At 39.4% G+C, this 24248-nt stretch overlaps 1 protein-coding gene across 1 annotated transcript in view; it reads left to right on the top strand.

Annotated features, from left to right (window-relative positions):
* LOC135479365 (neuroligin-2-like) overlaps nucleotides 1–24248 on the top strand; it is a 43349-nt gene extending 19101 nt beyond the window's left edge. Inside the window, exons 3-5 of the mRNA XM_064759189.1 lie at nucleotides 14829–15633; nucleotides 17151–17269; nucleotides 21344–24248. Of these exons, the coding sequence (XP_064615259.1) occupies nucleotides 14829–15633; nucleotides 17151–17269; nucleotides 21344–22212 (1793 nt within the window). The 3' untranslated portion in view covers nucleotides 22213–24248. The remainder of the gene's footprint in view (nucleotides 1–14828; nucleotides 15634–17150; nucleotides 17270–21343) is intronic.

The raw sequence follows: 24248 nt of genomic DNA, 5'->3' as shown, positions 1-24248 counted from the left end.
AAGAGAAGCACATTTAGAATTAACTTGACAGCATGCCTCTGAGATAGCGCGGTTAATAGCGAGTGATTACAGACTCGGTCTGTCAACCCTGGGGACCCTCCCGGAAGGCGGCATACGCCCAACCAAATAACTTCCGGTCCCTGTCAGATACTTCTGCAGAAAATTATCCAGAATCAAATGAAGATAAAAACGAGATCTTCTTTTAGAAAAAAATCACAAGAGAAGCGCGGAACACGTTATACACAGTAATTCTTTAAAATTGCTTCATGATAAGAGTTGGAGTGAATTTGAACTTTACTTAATCTGGTGCTAAAAGATTTGTGTCTCCAGCAAAAATAATACAAAAAGTCGAGAAATCAAGGCTAAATTTCAATGTAACTGTAGATCAACAGTATCTTTCCTGTTGAACGAGAGAGACAAAAACCACGGACTATACGGCCTCACAGTTGCCAGTGTAATCATTTGGAATTCTGTTAAATGATTTGCCTATAATTCAAAACGATTTGTCAAATGGAAGATGACAGAAAATCTGCTGTTCACGAGTAAGTAAAATGTTTGAACTGCGATGCTGGAGCTAGGAGCATCGGCGACATACAGAACTGATCAACAGATGGTTACAAAGGCTTGCAGCGACATAATACAAACGACTATAGAGACGCTGAGGCCAGTTTAGTGTTACATTTTTGGAAACATTTCATGAGGTTAAAATGCGGAATATGTACCAAAGCAAAGCTCTGTATCAAGTTCCCAAAAGAAATTACGCTTTTATCTTTTAAGTCGGATGGCGCCAACTTTTAACTATATATCAGCTCTGTTCTTGGGCTTTAGAACTGTCCACCCCTATTTAGTCCATGGGCCAGTCGTGATATTGGTACCACTTTAGGTGGCCAAACCTAACTGGTACTAACATGTTTATATGGTCAGTAGAAGTAAATTAAGACATGATAGCCTTTCTGCAATGGTGGCTTTATCATACATTTGATAAAAATGAAAAATCACCTTAAAATGCGTTGCGCAAATAAGAAAAACCCACAGAAACGTTAATATATGGTGGACTCACTGTTTATAATATAATAAGATCAAATTGTTTGGACTGTTTATTATGCAAAGCAGAATCAGCAGTCCATATTTTGTCTATATGGCATGTACGTTGTTAGATGAATATTCAGTGACCGGTACATTTGGGTGTAAGATTTGCAAGGTTTTCAGCTGGGTTGATAACAGCTATCAACAGTTTATATGCCCAGCTGTGTACTTCTTTTATTTACACCCATTATTACATTTGCATAGCAGTGTCCTCATCAAGGAATGATATGTCTATTAAGAAATAATCTGGTTTAGAGTCTATTAATTTAATGCATATATGGCTCTAAACAAGTATGTCTGTGCATTTAAATGCAGTAGTTTAATGTCTGTATTTCATGTACGCTATTAGCTGAATATTCAGTTGATCGGCACATTTGCGTGTAAGATTTGCAAGATTTTCAACTGGGTTGATGACAGTTTATCAACAGTTTATATGCCCACTTTATTTACGCCCATTATTACGGCGAGTTAAGGTAGATTAGCGCAGGTAAGTAAACGTTCGTGTCAATCCCTTACCCGTGCTCTACATGTCTGAAAACCACAATGCCAAGGCAAACCTTTGATCAGTTTTTTTGACTTTCCACCGAGAATAATTTGGTGGGAATAATTGAAATTTCCACCAAACACTAAGATTAAGAACTAAATTATCCCATAATAATCTCTGTACAGTGTAAATGTCCACTTTGAAATTAAAGACAAAAAAGAAGAACATTTATTTATTTATTTATTTATTTATTTGATTGGTGTTTTGCGCCGAACTCAAGAATATTTCACATACGACGGCGGCCAGCGTTATGGTGGGTGAAAACGGGGCACAGCCCGGGGGAAACACACGACCATCCGCAGGTTGCTGGCGGACCTTCCCTCGTACGACCGGAGAGGAAGCCAACATGAGCTGGACTTAAACTCACAGCTACCGCAAAAACACTATTATTATCGGGTGAAGTGTATGTTAGACAATATGCTTTTTTCAGATTTTTACAACCTAGTAGAATGCCTTTAAAACACAGAATACTTGAGTGGCCTTTTCTAGCCATATTGTGAACAGTGACATCACATAAGGTTTTTGCCACTTGATAATTGCAGACTGCTAAACCACTATATTAAAATGTACAGACATACTTGTATAGAATCATAAATGTATAAACTGAATGGACCCTAAAAACAAATTATTCCTTAATGGATATATCATTCGTTAATGAAGGCACTACTATGGAAATGGATCAGTCAAACATTATTTATTACATTGATGATTGTTCTAAATCTTCGATATCGTGAGAAGATTAGGTTTGTGGTACATTCTACGATGAGCGGTGGATATCAGGTAACAAGTGCTGAACAAATTTCAAAAATGTAACATAACTGCTATTATTCATTTCTTTTAAAGAGTCGCTTATATTCAGCTGTGTATAAAATCAGTCATACTCGCTACCAAAATTGTCTTTAGTCAGTGTCACGTAACAACGCAAGCGCAACGCATGTATATGTTTGAATTTCATATTCTAGCAAAGAAAATCAAAATAGAAGACTTTTTCTAATTCATAATGTTCAACTCCATAAGCTCAGTTTCAACGCCAAGAACTCATTACCTGGGGTGACGTCAATATTATTCAACAACCAGTGGCATACTGGGGAATGGGCGTGGAGAGTAAATTTGTTTAACAATAGGTGCACAATTCCAACATGCGGTTATAACAAACTCCACGCAGAGACAGACTACCCTACACTCTCAGCGAATAGACTACATTGTTTATATGATAAAATTTCCTAACACCAGCTTTAAAACCATACTGCCATGAGATCATATATTACAAGAGATAAAAAAATTTCATTCATAAAAGTTATATTATACTAATACTAAACAATTTCAGATATGAAGATGTTAGTAGCAGAGTTTACACTTGGGTGGATAGAAGTTTAGGTAACTGGTGTCGCCCTCTGTCAAAACATGTTGAACTCCGCCCAATATCCAGCATACCACTGGTTTTGGAATAATTATGACGTCACTCGAGGCAATGGGTTTTTTCCGTCGAAACCGAGCTTATGGACATTAACATTATGAATTAGAAAAAAGTGTTTTAACTTCATTTCCCTTGCAATGATGGGAACTTCAAACATATCAACGTGTAGAATTTGTGTTGTCCGTGTCACTGACTAAAGGCAATTTTGGTAGAAAGTATGACTGATTTTACAGACAGCTGAATATAAACATCAAAGTAAGAAGCAAGATGTTAATTAAACATCCATGAAACCCACTCATAGATAAATGACATTGTGAAAAGTCCCTCCGAAGGAATCAAGTCCTGCAGTGTCGTTTGGGGTTTGGGTCATGGAAAGACTATCGCTATTTGGAATTTACCATTTGGATATTTAGACTAGAAGGGAATAGTTAATTGTTAACACAAACACAACAGAATGCCCTTAAATGCTCCAAAACATAAACGCTATGTCTTCTGTCATTTTTTGGCTGCAAAGAAAACTACTGATGCAGCCCTTCTCGCCCCTGCAGCTTATCACTCTCCCAGCCCAGAGAGGGCTAAAATGCCATCTTTTATCAACAAATCTGCCATTACAATCGAGAAGAATAGCTTGAATTAGTTAAGAAGATATTCCTAAAGGTAAACAGTCTGTTCCTGAGGTGGTTCAGATATCACTATTATTGTATGACTGTTGGCAATTCACAATGAGTAAGTTAACTAAAGGCATGTACCGACTTTAAAATAGCAAGGAGATTTGGCCACCCTGGGTGGTACGAATATCTAAAAAGTTTGGGCCTAGGCCCATGGACAAAGTATGTTTCTATTGATGCGTCATACTACGTCACGGCAGAACCGGAAGTAGCATGTAGTATATGTGCATGAATACATTAAAAAGAACATTTAACCCATACATTTTTAAAACGATGCATACCATGCAAAAAAGGATATATATCTGCATCCATATTTCAATATCATTAGAATGTGTACTGTTTAAATAGCTGCAAAGGCAAAGAACTGTACCATATTTGTTGACCAAAAAAAAAAAAAACAAGTATTAACTACATTGCAAAGACATACTCCACCTCTACAGAATCCGTGTCCTGTCAGAATATACAATAACCATATTCACCGCACGTGTTTAATTCTGTTGCAGTCGTTTGCTGCGGTTTTAGAAAGTCGAAAGGCGGCGTTATAGCTCTTTGCACTATAGTGCATTTTTAAGGTGTGGTTGGGCTATTCTGGGCAAAGTAATCTACCCCATGCTTTCCATACAACGGGCAGGAATTTAGATGTTCTTTTCGTAAAGGGCCGAGAATAGGACGGATTTCTTTTCATTTCCGCTAGCAGTGTAGCAAATGGCTTTCTCAGCCACTGGGTAGGATGCCAGCCATGGTGAGCTAAGCGACCTCAATTCACGATTCCGAACAGCTGAAGGCTGGGCTGTGTCAGCGGGGACGCTGTTACGCCATAGCGGCGATGATGTGGTAACCTTTGTACCTCGGATTATGGTTGCGCGTCTCTGCAACCGGGTGAAATTGCCTGTGATGATATCAATCGGCCTGCGTGCAGTCAAGGGCGGATGCTTCATCGATCCCGTTCGCTCTGACTTCAAACGATTGGCAAGAAAGTGACCGAGGTGATTAGCCAAGATATAGGCCCCAGTAACGTCTCCTGGTCCCTTGATTCTCTCTTCTTTAACGTCGCTGACCCTCTAATCAAGCCAGCTGAGTGAGAATAAACAGGACAAAAGCCGCTAGCAAACAAACGCCGTGGCAAATAAACTGTAAAAAATGCCTACTAATTTGATCCAGCGTTTTGGAGCATTTGTCAGGCCTAATGGGAACAATTGCCCGAAGTCTCAGCGTCCGTATCGCTCTACCCAGACAAACGCAAACAGCACAACATCGACAAATCGAATTATCGCGATAGGATCATGGACACTCAATCTGCAGCCCTGAATATATGTTTAATTCATCGCCGTTATACAAGTTGCTTAATTACCCTCTCTGTCGGATAACGTTTGCTTGAGCAGCCGTATCTTCGTTTAGCCATTATCGTTTAGACTACATTTCCCTCATGATATCCACGTCTCATCTGCGATCTCCTCTCTCTTTACATTTACTCTGTGTTTTCCTATCATGCACCGAGTTTCTTATAACGCCTTGAAACAGACGGTATTTAACATTTCCCAGGTTTCTACCAGTTTCATACTGGAAATTCACATGTGTATGTATCCAACGAGAGGCAGTAGCACAGTAACCATGGGGTTGATACGACAGACAGATACGATAGAAAGTAAATCCAGAGTACCGACAACAGTGTGATAGCTGGCAGACGGTTACACGTAACCGGTGAAATATGGCCTTTTGTCAATTTACCTCGGTTAGGTTTTTATTCTAAAGGCTGTTTTGTCATAGATATTACTCTGTAGACAACAGTAAACTAGTATTTTTACAGTAAAATGTGCGGGTAGTTTGATCTACAGCGCATTCCCCTACAGATAGACCGCTCTCTTCTCGCTTTAAATCAACTGTCAAATCCCGTAGTTACAAAGCGTGTAGTTACAAAGGCATGTTGTTATTAAAGTACAACATTGTCTCGTGTTTTGTTTTGATTTTTTTTGCGGTGAAATTACTGTAAAGGTGCAAATGTCTATCAAATACATAGCAACATGATGTAAACTTTCAGAGGAAATCAATGGTAAATCAGTTCTGTAAATTTTGCAGATCTGCTCCATCTGTTTGTTAAGGCGTTTACAGTACATTTCTCTTTCATCAAATACAGCCAGATACTGTGTTAAGGTACAAAAGTTTTATACTTTGTAATTACGGATGACCATAAAAAATGTAGCCTGCACACACGTTTCAGCCAGTAAGCATAAGCTGTATAGAAGTGCCTATAGTCTGCGTTTGAAAAATGCATTTATACATTAATACAATTCTTTGGAACTTACCCAAAGAACCTTTTTTGATCCAAAAATCTCAACGTCAGTACTTCCTACGCTTTTCAAAAATAGTGAATAACATCATTAGAATCAAATAAATTTGATTACAATGTCGTTTGAGTAAAATTATCAGTCGGTTTTGTTTCCTTTTTTTTATATCCTTGATACCTTGATGACCAAGGCGTTAAGGGAATACAATTCGCGTTGACTTTTAAGACCAAAATTTAATGTTACTGGGTTGTTTTTGTTTTTTTTTTTTCGAGGTGAACCAGTCGCAGTAAATCCGTGGCTCTCACCACTAAAACACCTGAATTTAGGGAACGAGAAAAAAACCACGAAGCATCATTAGACAAGGTGAAACAAAACAAGCTTCTCCCTCACTACATTTGGAAAATACTTTCAACTGACAAGAAAATCTGGCTCATTAGATCCCGGGTGTAAGCTGTCCAGACGAAAGCAAGGTAATGTTTTACCTAGCACTCTGGCTTCATCTAAACTACCCTGTCCTTACTTTTTTTGTACTGTGATAAAACAAAACCTCGAATCAGCATAAATCAAATGTTACACCCACTAACTTCCGGTTTCCTCGGCGGTTTCCGTAAAATCCTCCGGAAAAGCACGCGTTGCTACCGGTCGAAGTTTATAATGGCTTTGCACTGGCCTGTTTCTATTCTAAATAGCATAAATTACGCATAAATGACCAGACTTGTTCACGGTTAAGCTGACAGTCTTCGACGAGATCGAGCAAATCGGGGAAGGGTAAGAATAGTGATCACAAGCAGCTTTCACTTCCTCGAAAGATGAGAAATGCTTTGATATAAGACCGCCCGAATACATCCACTTCCATTACTGTGCAGGCTTCCCGCTTCCTGTCTTATCAGGGTAATATCAGACACTTGCTTCAGGGTGAATGAGAGACCGAAAAGAAGACAGCAGCTTTTCTGAACCAAGCACAAAACGTTTCAATCTTCTCCTATAGGCTACACTAGCGAATTGATTTTTTCTTACTATTGTAGTACATTTGACAAATTCAAAATCAAAACTACCACCACATGCAAGTTGCACTTTTCTCAACAAAATATCAAAAAGTCTACGTTTTTTTTTTTGCTGTGGTTGCTGGAATTGAAAACATAGCATTTTTGTTAGCTCGGTAACCTCCAGTGGGGTGGGTAGTGACACAGGATAAAAACTTTTCAGTTCTATCTAAAACACAAAATATTCTGATATAATTTAACTACACAACACAGCAGTGCAGAAATTTATAGTGTATCAACAACCCAAAATATCTCTGTGGCAGTATTAACCAATCAGTGCCCCTTCACTCTTCAGGTCGCAGACAAATCTTGGAAAGTGTCACGTATAACTATCAGCTGGAGTTGCAGCAGGGTTGCAGTTAATGGACGCCTAGAGTTATCTTCCTTGCAGCACGAAATTTTGACATAAAAAAGTGGAGAAAAACAACTTTAGATGAAAAATGGAGTAATAAACCTACAACATTAACCGTGAGATAATTCTTCATTCGATGTAGTTCATCATTTCATTATATTGTGCCCAAGAGAGCAACTGAGTCCCAGTGCCCATTTACCATGAACAATAACCAGTTTTAAGCTTTGTTAGGTAATAGCGCCAATGAACATCGGTCAATTATAAAACGTGCCCTGCTCTCCACATGCCTTGAACGTGTTTCCGTTACTTAATATAGCCTCAATTTGTTACAATTTTCACCATCCCATTGGCTAATTCAGCCACGGATATTATTAATAGCATAGAAATCAGATATGCACCCTGTCAGATATTGATCCATCCATCCATGTGTTTGCCATTAAAAACATTTCACTGTTGATTAATAACTGATATATAAATAGGTATAATATTTTATTATTACTTAAACAGCAAAAAGTGAGTATGCTATAATCGTCACCATTTTGTTCATATAACGGTTATTAAATAGCATCTTCATGTGAAATACCTTAAAAGCACTGTTTTCCGTTGTCTGATGTCTCCTTTCAGATGTATATGTAAGATATATTCATGCTTATATCCGCATAGCTACACCTAAAATGGGTCAATCTTAGTGAACAAGATTAGGTACTACGTAACTTATGGACTCGATCAAAATCCACGGCATAACTACATCTCGGAAAAATAGTGACAAAAATCATTCTGTTTATATCCGATGGCATGAAGAAATATTTCTAGTACGGTCATCATGAACCCTAATCCGTCTATCTATAAGGCTGTGGCAAACAATTCTAACTTTCCTCAAAGCACAAGTATATCTCGCATCTATAATTTACCTGGCATTCTTTCACATGTATTTAATTATTCATTTGAGCGTTTTCAAGGATGTATTACTAATATTACAGTAAACCTGGAAATTACCGCAAATCGGCAGGTTCCTGCATGACAAACCTCCTGACTGAAAGCGATAGATATACCAGCGGGGTCTGGTTTCGAACCTACGAACCCACAAGGGCTAGTGCGTGAGACTCTGTGGCAGGCAGTAGTTACATTCGGAATCACCAGACATATTTACAGCGTTGCGCCAATCTCATTGCTGCGAGAAACCCGTGTTAAAGCATTATGACCCTCGGCAGTTACACACAACTCAGTAAAATCCGTGTACTTTATTCCAATCATTTGTGAAATCTGAGATTTTACATGGGTTCGAGGACACTTTCACGTCGAAAATTTAGAAAGAGACATTTTAAGAAGTTGGATTGGTGTTGAATAATGGACTGTCGCCGAAGACTGCAATGTTGAAACATCAGCATATAAATGACCGTGTGCTTGTATGTATCCCCCTTATGACACGTTAAGCACATGCGTACTGAGGCACCACTCGAAAGAGCTATCTGGGTTATTCTCTCAAGAGCAGTCGTATAGAATGGGATTGTTTTTAATGACTTCACGCTATGACCATGGCATGGAAATGTGTACAGATAAAATATAAATCTAAAAAGTGATGAAATGTGATAATTTTAAAAACCCACATTAAGAAAGGATTTTATTTCATGTTTTACGCTTAATTGTCTGTCTAAGAAAGATTTACTTATGCTCAAAATGTCAAATATGGAGTTTAAGAACACTTTGAAACTCATAATTGCATCGCGTTCACTTGTCATTCACTCTAAGTCAAAAGTACAAACCGTACGAAATGGACATTAATGCCTTCAATGATCGGATTAACGTCGTTTGTAAGGAAAGGTTTCATCTTGACCCTATATTTCACGCTGATATATATGTATTGAAATATAGCAAATCCGAACATAGGTGGATCATGCCCAATGTGTTCTGCCCATCCCTGCCAAAACTCTTTGCATGGTGTATATATAAAAGCTAAAATATTGATTCGTTTATTAAATTTTGTTTTAATTGATGTTTAACGGCAAACTCAAGAATACTTCACTTCCACGGCGGCTGCCAGCATTATAGTGAGAGGAAATCGGGCAGTGCCCAAAGGAAACCCACGGTCATCCGCAGCTTGCTGGCAGATCTTCCAACGTAGGGCCGGAGAGGAATCCAGCATGATTTGGACTTGAACTCACGGCAACCAAATTGGTGAGATGCTGTGTCATTGCCACCCCCTCGGCCACGAAGAACCCAAATGTTTTTCGGGTTAACGCTACTTGTGGAGTACAAAATATTTTATTTTTATTTTTCTTCCACTATAGTTTGTTGATATTTCAAATGGCAAAGTGATGTAAACTTGGCTTATAGCTTTTTAAAATCGGAAGACGTGGGTTTAAACACGGTGCTAACAATCAAGTTTTACTGCCTCCAAACCATTCCCCTTTGCTGTTTGGAATTGATCAACGTCCGTTTTTATTGACCCAAAATCCTCTTGCTTTACTCACAGCACGCCTTGTCATTAAGTTGCTTAGCCTTAGATGTGTTGATTACACACTGTGAAGGTTGGCGGGTTAAACGCCAGGCAAAAACCTTGCCATTGTCATCCGATTTTTCCCTGGGTTGCGTACTCGCAATTACTGGCAACGCATTTGGTGAAACCAAGCCTGAAGCAAAAAACCCTACATATATTTTCTTTGTATCGATGCCTGGCAAATTGAGGGAAAATTTGTCGGAAATTAGATTGAGTTTAAGACAGCACAGTGTCAATCAAGGTAACGCGGCCGAGTAAAGCTTAAAGGAAAAGTTAGACGCTGCGATGGATATGCAAGCGACGAAATCGATAAAGCTCTACTACTTTAGTTGATTCTTTGATCTGACCTTTTTCTTTACTTTTTCTTAGTTTTGAATGACACAAGATGTAGCCGCCAGCAGTAGCGTCTTAACAAGAAGCCTTAGTGTGTGAATCCGCACATGAGAAGCCATGAAGTTAAATTTAAAGTTAACCAATTTTTGCTCTTAATCGAGCTGAATTTATGTTGCAGAAATATTACAAAATAATTAAGACGCACAGCATAGAGAGAAATACCAGAGCAGCGACAACAGTGTGAAATATGGTAAACGTTCGCACGAAACCGGTGAAATACGGCCTCTTGTTAATTTATCTTAATTAGGATTTTATTCGAACTGTTCATGTAAATGCATCGATAGTAGCAAATCACACGCCCCTAGCACCGAGGCTTAAGCAGAATTAGGTAAAAAAAAAACTCTAGTGATGTTAATTGCAATTTATGAGACGTCACTGGTCTAGAATTACTCAAAATGCACAATTTGGCAAATTAACAAATGCACATTTGTAATTGTTGTGTCATTCTTCAAAAACTTAATGTAGTCTTGCATGCAGGCCCCTTGTTAAGTGAATAGCTAAATTTGAATATTGAAAGATAGGTTGTTAAAATACGAAGTTGCTATCGCAGCCTAAGAGAGATCAGACTAAAGCATACCCTCGTAGTGCCTCTATAGAATCTGTGGCGATCATCGATTATATTTTTCATCATCAGGCCAGGTTGAAAGGTTATGAATCTGCAAGGGGTTGATCCATTTGTGTTTTAGAGGAGAACTATTAAAATATTGGAATATTCTTACGTTAACATCACTAACTAAACAACAACTGAGATACATGTAGAGGAAACCGGGGCCGGTTCCACAAAGTCAGTTCTGACTTAGGTCAAAAGTTGAGATATAAATTTTCAGTTTTTGTTTTAGCCCTGTATATTAACATTTCGACTTCGTCAATGTTATGTTAAGATAAATGTGTCAAAATATGAACTTCCATTATAAAGTTAAGCATTATAACAATGTTTCATATTTTGACTTAAGTCAGAAATGTCTTTTTGTAATCGGCCCATGTGTTGTCAAATTCGACATTTTGTCTCATAAATTGGTACCAACCAATGGTATAACGATGGAGTATTTCATCATGCCGTTATTCTATTGGGGATATAGAAGACAAGCGATTGGCCTTGTAATAAACAGTAAAGAAGAAATCCTGGATGAAGTAAAAACTGTCAACGTGGCACACTTCACCAGTTATGTGTGATAAGAACTGGTCTCGGTTTTGGTTAACTCAGTGCTCTTGAGGGTTTTTGTCCTGTGTATGTGCTATTCCAGCGAGGAGAACTTATTAAAATGGACAGTCTGTAAATAAAAAAAAAACCTGGATTCAGGCCTGCAACATGACACATTAGCAGCTATTACTGTTTGTGAACTCAGGTGATGAGATAGGAACTGGATGAATCGTTGGTATTTTGTGTTATTGTAGCCATTGGACATGACTCTGAACAAAACTAACGAGGCGGTCCAGAAATGATCAGAACTTTTACACAACCATACTCTCATTTATTCCAATTAATTATATCAATCAATAGTCTGACTTATTTTTGACGGTGAATGATATTTATGTGATTATTTATTTGAGTCCTGTTTTATGAAGTACTCAAGAATATTTCACTTATGGTGAAAGGAAACCGAACAAAACCTGGAGGAAACCCACGACCATCCGCAGGCTTCTCAGAGACCATGGTAAATGATGTAACACGGGCTGTTTCTTCGAATATTTGGTTAAAATACAAGTACCATTGGGCCGGTTCTTCTTGCTTGTGACAAACAGAGACAAAAGGATTCAATGGAACTAAATTCTCACGATTGTGACATCTTGCGCCAATGAAATTTACAGATGAATCCGTTCTTTGGCTTAGCAATATTTTCGTGAAATCGTTTATGTTGCCTGATGGTAAAACAATCAAGTGCACTCAAGGTGCGGTATTGTCGACAACGAAGATTCTTGCATCACGTTTTGAATTCAAGCTAACACAACAGCTATCAGTAAGAAATCACAGAAGACGCAAAACAATTTGGTTATTGGACCACGTCTCACACTGGAGAAATATGCATTTTTGCCAAGTTTTATACTTTGATACACACATGGAAGGCATATGTGTCCTCCTGTTTTACTCCTCGATGGTTTTAGATACCATGCTAAGTGACACCATGCTTTACTAACAAAGCGTAAGTTTTCATTTACGCACGGTTTATGACGTAATTTAGGAGGGATGTCAGGGCTGCAAACCCTGAATCCGTCATTATCCTGTCAATAAGACGGTGGTTGTGGGCTGTTTGCAGATTTGTTTAATGCTTTGTACTTAATAATACCACAATCATTATGCTTTAGATAGGCATGCACATATACACATGATCAAACGAAAAGGTTGATAACAGTGCCGACAAATCGTTTTTGATGTATAAATTTGATCTGTGGTCTTAATACCGCATTGAAGAATGTTTGTATAGCTGTTTGTCAGAAATAAGTTTCACGTATAGGGTGAAATTGGGATTAAGCCACAAGACTTTATGTCCGTATAGCCTAGCTAACGAAAGAATGATTGGAATATACGTTGTCTTACAACTGGCCAAAACCATACCATCTGTGGTGAAGAATTGCCTTAATTGGACTGCATGGCCTTTATAATTTTATTTACATCTTAAAAAAAGTTTAAGGCGAATTTGTTATAGAATACTGAAAGAATATTGTTATAGCCGATGTTTTTGATCCCAAGAAAATAATTCTGGAGATTAATTACATCTCACCCTGTGTTTTTGCATTGCTGTCAGATGCAATTTCAGCTGCATTGCACCAGTCGGTTTTGATGCACGGCAAAAACGCCGCAGTTTCCAAAAAACATTGAACCGCGTAATTGAGAGATGGACTCCAATAAAATTTATTAACAAAAAGTCAGAAGACCTTTGATCGATAGCGCTGAGTGGAATTTCAACGATATGATGCTATCACGATTAAAATCATCACAAGAAAGAGGACAAATGACAGCAAACAATCATGAACTTTGGAAGTGCAATGAAACTGCTGATTCCCGTTACAAGCCAAAATAACCACAGTACCAAAGGCAAAGGGATTATAGAACAGACGTATGGAACTCAGGCTGCAACTATTTCCTACTCAAATGACCCCTTTTCCTTCAGACTGTCTTCCTTGGCTAGGTGAATGCTATGTGTGCTTAGCTTAGTAACATGGTCAACTCCACACAGTCAAAACCACGCAGTCCGGATTCCTCTTCCCGTAAACTTTACCACCGTCACATAGGTGAAAAATTCTGGAGCACGGTGTTCAAGAAATCAATCAAAAATAAAAAAAATAAATAAAATAAAATAACCATTTATTTCGTAAGTTTTAAAAGCCTATGAAGGCTAAATGTCTATTGCCGTTGCAATTAGTCTCTACAGTTCAGAGGGCATCGGTATTGCTCGACACCACCAAGCTTTCAGAGCAAGGCGTTCCCAGCATAGGATTCTGATGGGCTTGGCGCTCTTAGTATGTCTTCTTTTTCAGACTTGTAGTTTAACGTACTGTACATGGAGAAACCAATTCAGAATTTACTTACGTCGTTGTTTATATATACATCCGTTGGAGATTTGTCGCTACATTGTGAATTTTGTTTAACGGCTGATGTATTACATATGGAAGCCGCTAAAGGACACCGCGCTTCCTCTTTACGCATTACGCTGCCTCGCTGCCTTGTATTAGAAAGGCCGCGGTAGCGAGATGTCCTGTATCGGCGTCCATAATTACAAGGAAATCGATGCAGAATAGGGTTCTTCTTGCTAATGCTATTTTACTTTAACAACACCAAAGTTGTTTCAGAAAAGCTATGAATCGTATAAACACGGCCCTAATGTATATTCGCCGGTGAGATGCATTTCTCGAGATTTCACAAATGCCTTGTCGTCGCCTGCCATATCCGGATCGGCTCTTCCTTTGTATCGAATACCGACGATTTTTGCTTATCAGGCGCGTAGGATTTCACATTGTTTGGAGCTAAAAATTGTTTTCCGTATCTCGCGTATGTTTACTTTTTCGGGGAGTACCCGTGTGACCCTCACGAAAACATTGACCTTGCCTCGTCGTCACACTATATTTCATTAGAAACGGTTAACAAACGCTAATGTTCCATCAGTGTCGGTGTCAGTAGCTCCCAAGAGAACAGTTTAACAGATAAGTACTAAGATTAAGTTATCACTATGTCACGTGATATTTTGCAAGTTCTGGAGGGTCGCAGAAAAAAAATTGTCTGTCATAAATTTGGCCATAAGGTCATCTGTCACTGACGTATTGTCACAAATAACGGTGTATAATTTGCAAAGGCTTTGGCGATGTTACATACAAGACACCTTACTCGAAGCCATTTCTCTCTGCTTTAACGTCACATGAGAGATATCCCCTCGTCACATGAGGCAAATAGCGTTGAAACTACCAGAGATTTTTCTTCTAAGATATTTCAGTGGTACCCATTAAATGTTGTTGTTCATGGAATCTATTTAGTAAGGCCTAATTTGTTTATCTCGGAAGAAATACAGAAGGTGCTTTAATTTATAATATGTTCTCTTTTGTGTTGCAGATGGCAAACTGTTTCAGAGAGGAATACTTCAGAGTGGTTCGGCGTTAAGCTCGTGGGCTGTGGCTGACGATCCCGTCAAATGCACGAGAAGGTTGGCAGAGTCTGTCAACTGCTCACAACACATGAACAATGCTCAGGCCTTGGTTAGTTGTCTTAGAAAACTGTCCACGGACGACTTGGTGCAGATCGCTCCAGAGTCCCCCAAATATTTCAACTGCTTCGCACCCAGCGTAAGCACGCGAAGCAGCGTGATCCCCAATCCCGTAGAACTCCTTCACAAAAACCCGAACTCGGTATTCAGTCAAGGTTCTTTGATGTTCGGATTGACGAAAAACGAAGCAGTGTCGTATTTCACCGAAGAAGAAGCCGAACAGGGGTTATCAGCTTTGAGAAAAGCTCAAATTATCCGGACGTATGTGCATAACACGTTTAAATACCATCGCCAAAAGATATACGAAATCTTAGACCATCACTACACAGAGTGGGATCGTAGCATTAATAACTTAACACGTCGGAATGCCGTGATGGAGTTGCTTACTGACGGCCAGTATGTAGCTCCCTTGGTTAAAGTGGGAAATTACCACGAGGGCAACGCTGGAACCTTTTTCTACAGCTTTTCCTATTCGTCACGAGGAGAGAGTCATCGCCGCTGGTCTGGAGGCGTTCACGGGGAAGAGTTGTCGTACGTGTTCGGAGCACCCCTAGTGGGTGGCATTGCGCCGTTCCAGGTCACTGAGTATTCCAAACCGGAACGTCAGCTTAGCGAGGCAGTTATCACGTACTGGACGAATTTCGCCAAAACTGGGTAAGCGAGGCATCAATAACTGAAAAACGTCAGAGTTCTTAATCTTTAATGGATTGTGTTGAACGTTGTTTCGTTTTCGCAATTATTGACCCGGAGCGTCCAGTTTGATTGACTGGCATGTGAATGTCTATATCGTCGTCGATATATATATATATATATATATATATATATATATATATATATATATATATATATATATATATATATATATATATATATATATATATAGGCCAGTTGTGACCGATTGTTAACACTTTTCAGGCAAGTTTCAAAGGGCTTTTTAAATATGCCTTACATAAGTTACATATAAGCATGGCATACATTACATTGCCTTTGTGCAAAACAGTGGAAATAACTTAGTCAAATCAATATTGAAAACTATTACTACTTTCCAATATCCAAAGCAGTTATTAACCTGCCTCCCATTACTGGTTCAGATTCCTATGTGTCGCTACTTCTGTCATGCGATCATCATGATATATACAAGATGGTATTGTTTACGCTGAGATCTGCGTAGTTTCCCTCTCCTAGGCGACATTCAGTGGCTTTCTCTGACTGCTCTCCGGTTTTCTTCCACCCACACGAGTTGCACTGGTATCCTCTGCTTTATGTCTGGTTTTCTGCACTTAGGCGAGCTGCAGTGGTTTCCTCTGAACACTAGTTTCATCCGCCTGTGTAAGATGGTGTGGTATCCGCTGAGTTTCTTTCTCAGTTCCCAGTTATCCTCCCTCAGGCTACGTGCAGCATTTTAAATCCTCTGATTTATCCTCTGAATTATACCTGGTTTCATCCGCCCCGACGAGACGCACTGGTATCCTCTGCTTTATGTCTGGTTTCCTCTGAACTTTAGTTTCCTCCGCCTGTGCAAGATGGTGTGGTATCCGCTGAGTTTCGTTCTCAGTTCCCAGTTATCCTCCCTCAGGCTACGTGCAGTATTTTAAATCCTCTGAATTATCCTCTGAATTATACCTGGTTTCATCCGCCCCGACGAGACGCACTGGTATCCTCTGCTTTATGTCTGGTTTCCTCTGAACTTTAGTTTCCTCCGCCTGTGCAAGATGGTGTGGTATCCGCTGAGTTTCCTTCTCAGTTCCCAGTTATCCTCCCTCAGGCTACGTGCAGCATTTTAAATCCTCTGAATTATCATCTGAATTATACCCCGTTTCATCCGCCCAGACGAGGTGGGCTAGTTTCCTCTACTTTCTGCCAGGTTTACTCCCATTTGGGGAGATGCATTTTTTTCACGACATTCTACGGCACTCCGACGTGTTAATACTGATGCGAAATTACTTTGCATTCTTTTAGATCCCACAGTCGTTCTATTTTAGAACCCTTTAACCCCTTATTTTGGAGCCGTGTTGTTTTTTACACGATGTAAACCTTTCCAGCCTGTTGCTCACACGTATATTCTATTTTGCGAGGGTGGAACGAGTTGTCGACTCCCAATGAGTTTTTTTCTTTTAATTTCCCGCTGGAATTATCCGATTACATGTATGTTTTTTTTTGTTCCTTTTCAGCGATCCAAACCTTCAAACCTTAGAAAACACAGTGTCCCATATTGGGAAACCACATGGAAAGTTCAAGCACATTCAATGGTTGGATTATACCACTCAGAACCAGACCTTCCTTCAAATATGTATGTATAGTGTTATCAAAATCACTTTTCTACTCTCTAATAACCGAGAATCCTGCCTTTATAATGACAAGAAACCATATGTGTTGAATTCAGTCAATTTTATTGGGTGGTGATTTATGTGTGTTTAGATCCTATTTGTTGTGTGACGATTTCAATGGACGTCATAAATTGTTACTGCCAAAACAAATGTGTCAAGGTTATTCCGTCAAACGCCACCACTCTTAGTTTATTAAGATTTACAATGAGTAAAATTCTCTTGTAAATACATATGGACAGAGCGTCCAGAATCTCTGCCACTCCGCTTCATGATTGTTTCTAATTCCACATGACCTGGGCCTAAGGCCTGCATATTCATCGTATTGAATTAGATCGCCACGTTGGATATGTGAACAGTTGTAATCAAAGCGCAACTGAGATATATATTATACTATGGACAAGATACACGATTTGAATGCTGATTTCACTCAGTCGCCTTGAAGATACCTTGCGTCTTTCAAACATCATTGAAAACTGTGGACTGCTTCTCTTTGCATGATTCCGTCCTGATTACTAATGTTTCGACGCATAGATTTTATTAATACTACGTGCGCGGAAACGTCTGTCGGCAACCTGGTCGTGGGTTTCGCCCGGGCCCTGTCAGGTTTCTTCCCACCATGTTGCTGGCCACCGTCGTATAAGTAAAATATTCTTGAGTATGGCTTAAATCAAATAAATAAATAAATACATAAATAAATACATAAATAAATATTAATACTGAATACAGTTTTGTAATGAGACCGAGTGTATTACTGAGTTTTAGCCATCTTAATAACACCAAAAATGATTGTTTCGGAAATTTCTTTATTTCTTTGTTTATTTATTTATTACTTAAAACAGCTGTCTCTACATGTATAGACAAACAACTACCCATATAGTCCAACTGCATTTTATTCCGTGTGAGACAGACTTAAATAATCAACAAACTAATTTATTTTCGTTGTTTGAATGGAATCGTGTTTTGGGTGTTTGGATGGTTATAAATAAGATTATATAAAGTCATGGTCTTACCGAATAAGCAGGTTCATCCTTTGACTTTTGTAATTCAGCGTTTAGGACACAGTCGCAATCGCCGCGATGGCGTCTTGACGACGCGCCCACGTCAAACGGATGGCTCGCCTGGATAGATCGTCTGGCAGGATGAAGCGGGAGTTATCCCTGAGCTACTGTAACCCGACATAAAGCGACACGCGATATGTGGCTGACAGACTAACAACAATTGAATCCAATCAGGCAAAAAATGAATTGCTAACGCGATGCAGGGAAACCACATTTTCTGTTTTGTGGTTCGGCGATTATTGTTTTTTTTATATAATACCTATAGTTTAAACTCCCATCTATTTTTTTTTACATTGCACATCCAGGCGGCCAAGTCAAGTAAACCCCATTGCACTTTATCGTATACTACGGATAGCCTGACATTGTATCAGCACTTTTATGGAGCTAATACAATAAAAAATATATTGCCATATCTCCAACTAGAATTACTCTTGCTGCACCCGATTGGGCAAGACCGCTGATTGCTATTGAGTCCGACGCATTGATTGATCGCTGTTTGTAGACTATAAATATTAGTCAAATCTAAAATGATTTACTCTACAAAGATGATTAGATTTCTGGATTGCCGACCAAATGTACAGTGATTTACTGTATATAGACCATGAATACCAATCCAATCTAAGATGATATACTGTAAGGATCGTGAGACCTATCCTCCTTTGTATGATGAATACGGCAGTGTTTAATGACTTTGGCTTATGATAGCAACAAATAATAGGGGAAAAAAGTTGAAAGTACATGTATTTCTACAGTTTGTCTTACACAGTGTTAAATACAACGTCATGTCATTTTCTTTCTTTTGGTTGCAGCTGTCCTTTACAGTTCTTTATTATTTTTTCGCAAATGACTATACAATACTGCTCGATCCTAACAATACATCTGCCACGGATATGGGTCGGAACATCTGCGATGGAAGGGTGCAATATCACAGCAAGATGTTCTCATCATACACCGATCATACAGCCAAGATGGATGTACCATCAGCGCAGGATGGGCGTAGGGTGTGCGTAGGATCCGACCATCATTCGCGTAGGGCTTTATCACATAGGCTAACATTCACACATAAACTCAACTAAATTAGTTCCCTGTGTGGTCACTAATTCGCACATAATGATGATAATACGAGGTTAATACGAGGTTTGACCATTTCCGCAATTATTCGGTAAAGGCAAAAACAAAACCTACATGTACAATACAGTACATAATAATTTAGGCCACACGACTCGTTAATTTATAATATTAGTACAGCTTTTGGCGGGAACTTACATCATCTCCGGTTGCCCGGGAATGCGGAAACGATTTTACATTTCCAAATAAACTTCATCGAGAACGGGAAAGTAAAACTCGGAAGTCAAGCAATGGGCTAGCTCACTTTTTTACTGGCTTGAATGAATGAGAGTTAGGCTTTTCTTTTCACCAAGCATGCCTTACCAGGTAAGCAAACCGAACATACATCGTGTCATGTTTACAGCCAACGTGTATGCAAAGTATTAAGTGCGATCTAAACGAGACTACATGTACTGGCCGGTCAAGATTCACATAGATGCTATCAGGTCTGGGCCAACATTCGCGCATGGGCCGCCCACCATGGCTGTATGATCCGTGTAGGATCCGCCCCACACCCGATCAAGATTCGCCTAGGATTTGTGGATAATCAGGCATTACTGTACCATCAATGTTGACAGCATGGTATGACAATGACATGCAGTGTCAGGCGAATATTTCTGACGGGATATGCGAATAACTGATTTGCTTAGGAAAGTTTCACTTATGCCATGGTGTTCAAGTTTATTCCTTCGTAATATCGTTTGTTATAGCCGCTGATACTCCCTTATTGGAGTGTTAGGTAACTAAGTAATTCTCGACGTGAAATTTACGAGCTGCTTCCACCAATGAAAAGCGGTTACACTCACCTATGCTGTTGTACCAAAAATGTTTAGGTTGACAGTAGTAATGACATCCCGGAGTAAATTCTCCGTCACCCTTACGACTGAAAACTAGGTGACAGTAAGTTTATGTTCTTGTATTTTGAAAAAGCTGATTACTAGGAATACAGTAGCAACGTTATAGCCTTCAAACTTCTCGGATCAGTCGGTTGGTCGATTGTTGTTTTTGACGGCTGGAATTTGAGTCATGGACGACGACAGCTCGTGGGAGCACAATGACTTTCTACTGCCATTAGACACAGACTTAAACCTGTCTTTTTTAATGTCGTCATATTTTGGAAAATTGGAATTTCTGTCACAGTCAGTCATTTTGAGTCACATGACCTAAACCTCCACCATTATAATATATATATATATTATGAGACCTCCCATGTTTCCCTGGCTTTGGGGAATCCTGCATAAAGAAATAAAGAATTAAAATTAAATTATAGGTGAGAAAAACCGGAGTGGTCACGGTATACCTCCTGCACTCGTCGGGTACGTGGCAATATTCCCCGTTTAAATCAATAGCCAGACAAGCCAGAGCTGCATTCGATCATGATTGACTTTGTTGAGAGTAACGCTTTAGTGGAGTGCGTATTACTTTATGAAAACGAATGAAATACTAGCTTATTAATGAATTCAGATTTAATGGTTGACTTCATGTTCACTTTAATGTATTTATTTCACTGGTGCTCAGGAATGGACCGACATGACGGTGGTCAGATTTATGTAATATAAAAGACTACACCACAGAAAGAAAAAGTAGAGCAGAGACGAGAGCTGCAGTTGGCAATGCGGTCTCTTTCCAGTTTATTTTAGTCCGGGTTTTATTACAACTGTTCATGTACATGTATATGCCTAAAAACGGACAACGTACAGGCTCCTTATCACCCTGGCCTAAGCAGAATTAGTGGGTCGGGAATGTAGTGATATTTATTTTTATTAGATACCACTGGTCTAGAATTACTCAAAATTCTGTGTTGTTTTTACATTTAATACGCAACAATTTATCTTTATGCATGATCTAATGATATGTTGTCTTCTGTTTCAGCTATGAGACCGAAGCTGGGAACGCATTATCGCGGAAGACAGCTGGCTCTGTGGCTGGACCTCATACCGAAGCTTCACAAACCAGACGGCGCTGACCCCAAGCAACACCTGCTGAAGGATTACCATAATATGACCACCTTCGACAGTCCCGATAAACTGCTTCATGTCGACAATTTTTTTCCACCTCCGACAACAACGCCAGACAGATCTGTGCAAACAGCCATAATGGGTGATACTGAAGGCACGACGGATAGTCTGGATACCGGTGCACTCTCCGGTGTCACGCGGGAAAATTCCAAACAGGAAGTGACGTTGTCTTCTCCAACGCACCAATCAATAGATGGCGGAAACTCGAGCTCAGCAGGTGGCTTTATCATGGGAGACCACTCCGTCCAAGTCAGCATTACTATAGCTGTGGGATGTTCTTTGCTCTTCTTAAACATTCTGATATTCGCGGGAATATATTACCAAAGAGAAAGGATTAAAAAATTGAAAAAGTCAACAGCGGAACCGGAAGGGCTACGGTTGAACCGTAAACCGGAAGAGGAGAACGGGCGTGGCAACGGACCGGAAACAATTAGCCTTTTGTCAACGCCTGTTCCCGGTTCCACACAGGTCCCTCATCTTAAGGGGGACCCAGACTGCGGCTGCCCGCCGCCCACTTTAAAATCTACGTCCACATATGTGCCTATGCATAAACTGCCTTCTTTCTCAACAAGTCAGCCTAAACCTTCAGTGACGATAGGACCAAATTCGAGGGGCCCCCCTCCCTCACGGCCCCAGTCAAATCACAGACTTGGAACGCAAGTCAGTGTACATACTAAACCTATAGACCATATGGACAGTAATAGTGCTGTCACTATTGTATAATATACGCGCTTCCGATTTAAATTATTGTATCGTTGACTCACACCTTGACAGCATAGTAGCCGCGGGCTTTGAGAAGCAATGCCTGTACACATCGCCAATATATGCATCCGAAAAAAATACATATTCTCATGGTTTACAAGCAGCATAATTGATACGCGCACATGCACAAGTGGGCGTCTTCCTCAGTGAAAGCATGGGCAAATGGAGTCAACTTTCGTGCACTGACGAATGGAGCATATTCATATTCGTTGTGTGTTGAGGCATTCACTAATTGTATAGGCCTGTCTGGTGGAATGCAAGAGTTGCTGTGATCGTTAGTTGTTGTGTTTGATTTTTGGTGTATGTTTTCTTAAGTCTCTCCGCAGTAGCTGTGTGGAATGAACCGTATCTTTGGTAGCTCAAGTGTCTAACGCGTTACGGGTATACTATTAATCCCATTGATGAACTGAAACAACGGATGACTTTACCTAACTGCATAAAGAGAAACTCAGATGAGGTTTCTTCTGTGTACTCTGCAAAAAACATATAGCCCTTCGTCACCAAAGATCGTCAATGTTAAGACTTTCACAAGAGTTCATTGGAACAGAACTTTAGGCATTTCTTTTATTCTCCGAACACATATGCAAAAATCAAAAATATTGACTCTAACGAATCCTAAGACTCTCCCTAATATCTCACATTTGTTTCATCTACTTTGTGTACCGCTAGGCTTCCTTGTTCACGTTTAGCCAAAAGAATCTTCATGAAGTTTTCTTCATGCATGATGTCAAGACTACCGGAGAGGCGACAATATTGACAAACATACAATATATAATCAAGCTCGGATAATAACACGTTTGATTTGTTCATGCAGGCTTTAACATACATTTTGATGAAGCTTACTCCCCACAGATGGAGTTGCTTTCCTTGATCAATCCTTAATTTTTACCATATCTTGTACAGTATTATTACAGTAATGATAGTAATATCATTCCAAATGAGATATCAGTTGTATTTTGCTGTTATTGGGTTTAGCATTTCTTTTTTTAAGGTGTGAGCTTTACTGAGGCGAATCGCCTGCCTGACTGATTGTTGATGGCATTTCTTATGAAATGGATGCAGTGTTTTTGAAACTACCACGAAACTACCATGCAATACCACGTCTTCGGTTTTCCACAGATTTGGGAAAAACGAGTAAAAGAGAAAATAAATGGCAATATTCACCTTTCAAAAGTACGATATTCAAACATCTGTCAGATTTTATCACGGTCAAACAGGTTCTTTCTCATTGCAGAGCTGTTTTATATATATTCCTAGCCTGTCGCAACAATGTCCGTAGAATTCACAATACATTTCCTGAAAAAGGTATAAAAAAACACGGTTGAAAATGTTGAGCCTTGGGCTTCAAAAAATGGGACCCTTTTGAGCTGATAAAGGGCGGGGGGTGGGTGCATTTTCCCATTCAAATATTGCTTGAACGGATTGGTGTTAATGTATTGTTAATGCCGGCTCAATATTCCCTGTTATATCTGGGAGATAGACATTACGGTTATTATTATCTAAACACCAAACGAATGTCTATTCACTGTGATCATTGCACATGGATAACGTGTTATTATATGTTATTACGTATGCTTCCTTGCATTTCTGCAGTTGTGAGTCTTCCGTAAATCAAATGCATAAAAGTCATGTACACTAAACAACTTTCTTGCATAGGCTTGGCAGTTTCAGTTGACTGACAAAATGTTCCTTGAAACGGAAATGCCAGTTTCGGCGGGCTACAAGGTCTACTTTCTCGTCAAAGCGTTTAACAAGACACCATTGTAATACTGAACTTCCTTCAGAGTGACTGGGTGATAGAATGCGTTTGATTGACTGCTAACGTGGCGATGGTGTCACAAAACAAGAGGCCTACATTGTTGATTATTATTGTCATTATTATTATCATGGAAATGATTTTGTGTGTATTGCTGTTATCATGAAAGATCATCAACTGTAATCACGCGCAATCTTGTAACAATAATAGAAACATTCACCCCACCATTTGTATTGTTCAT

Source organism: Liolophura sinensis, chromosome 12, assembly GCF_032854445.1.
Source record: "Liolophura sinensis isolate JHLJ2023 chromosome 12, CUHK_Ljap_v2, whole genome shotgun sequence".
Taxonomy (NCBI): Eukaryota; Metazoa; Mollusca; class Polyplacophora; order Chitonida; family Chitonidae; genus Liolophura; species Liolophura sinensis.
Note: the sequence above shows the minus strand (reverse complement) of the source record. Positions and strands in the feature narration are given on the sequence as shown.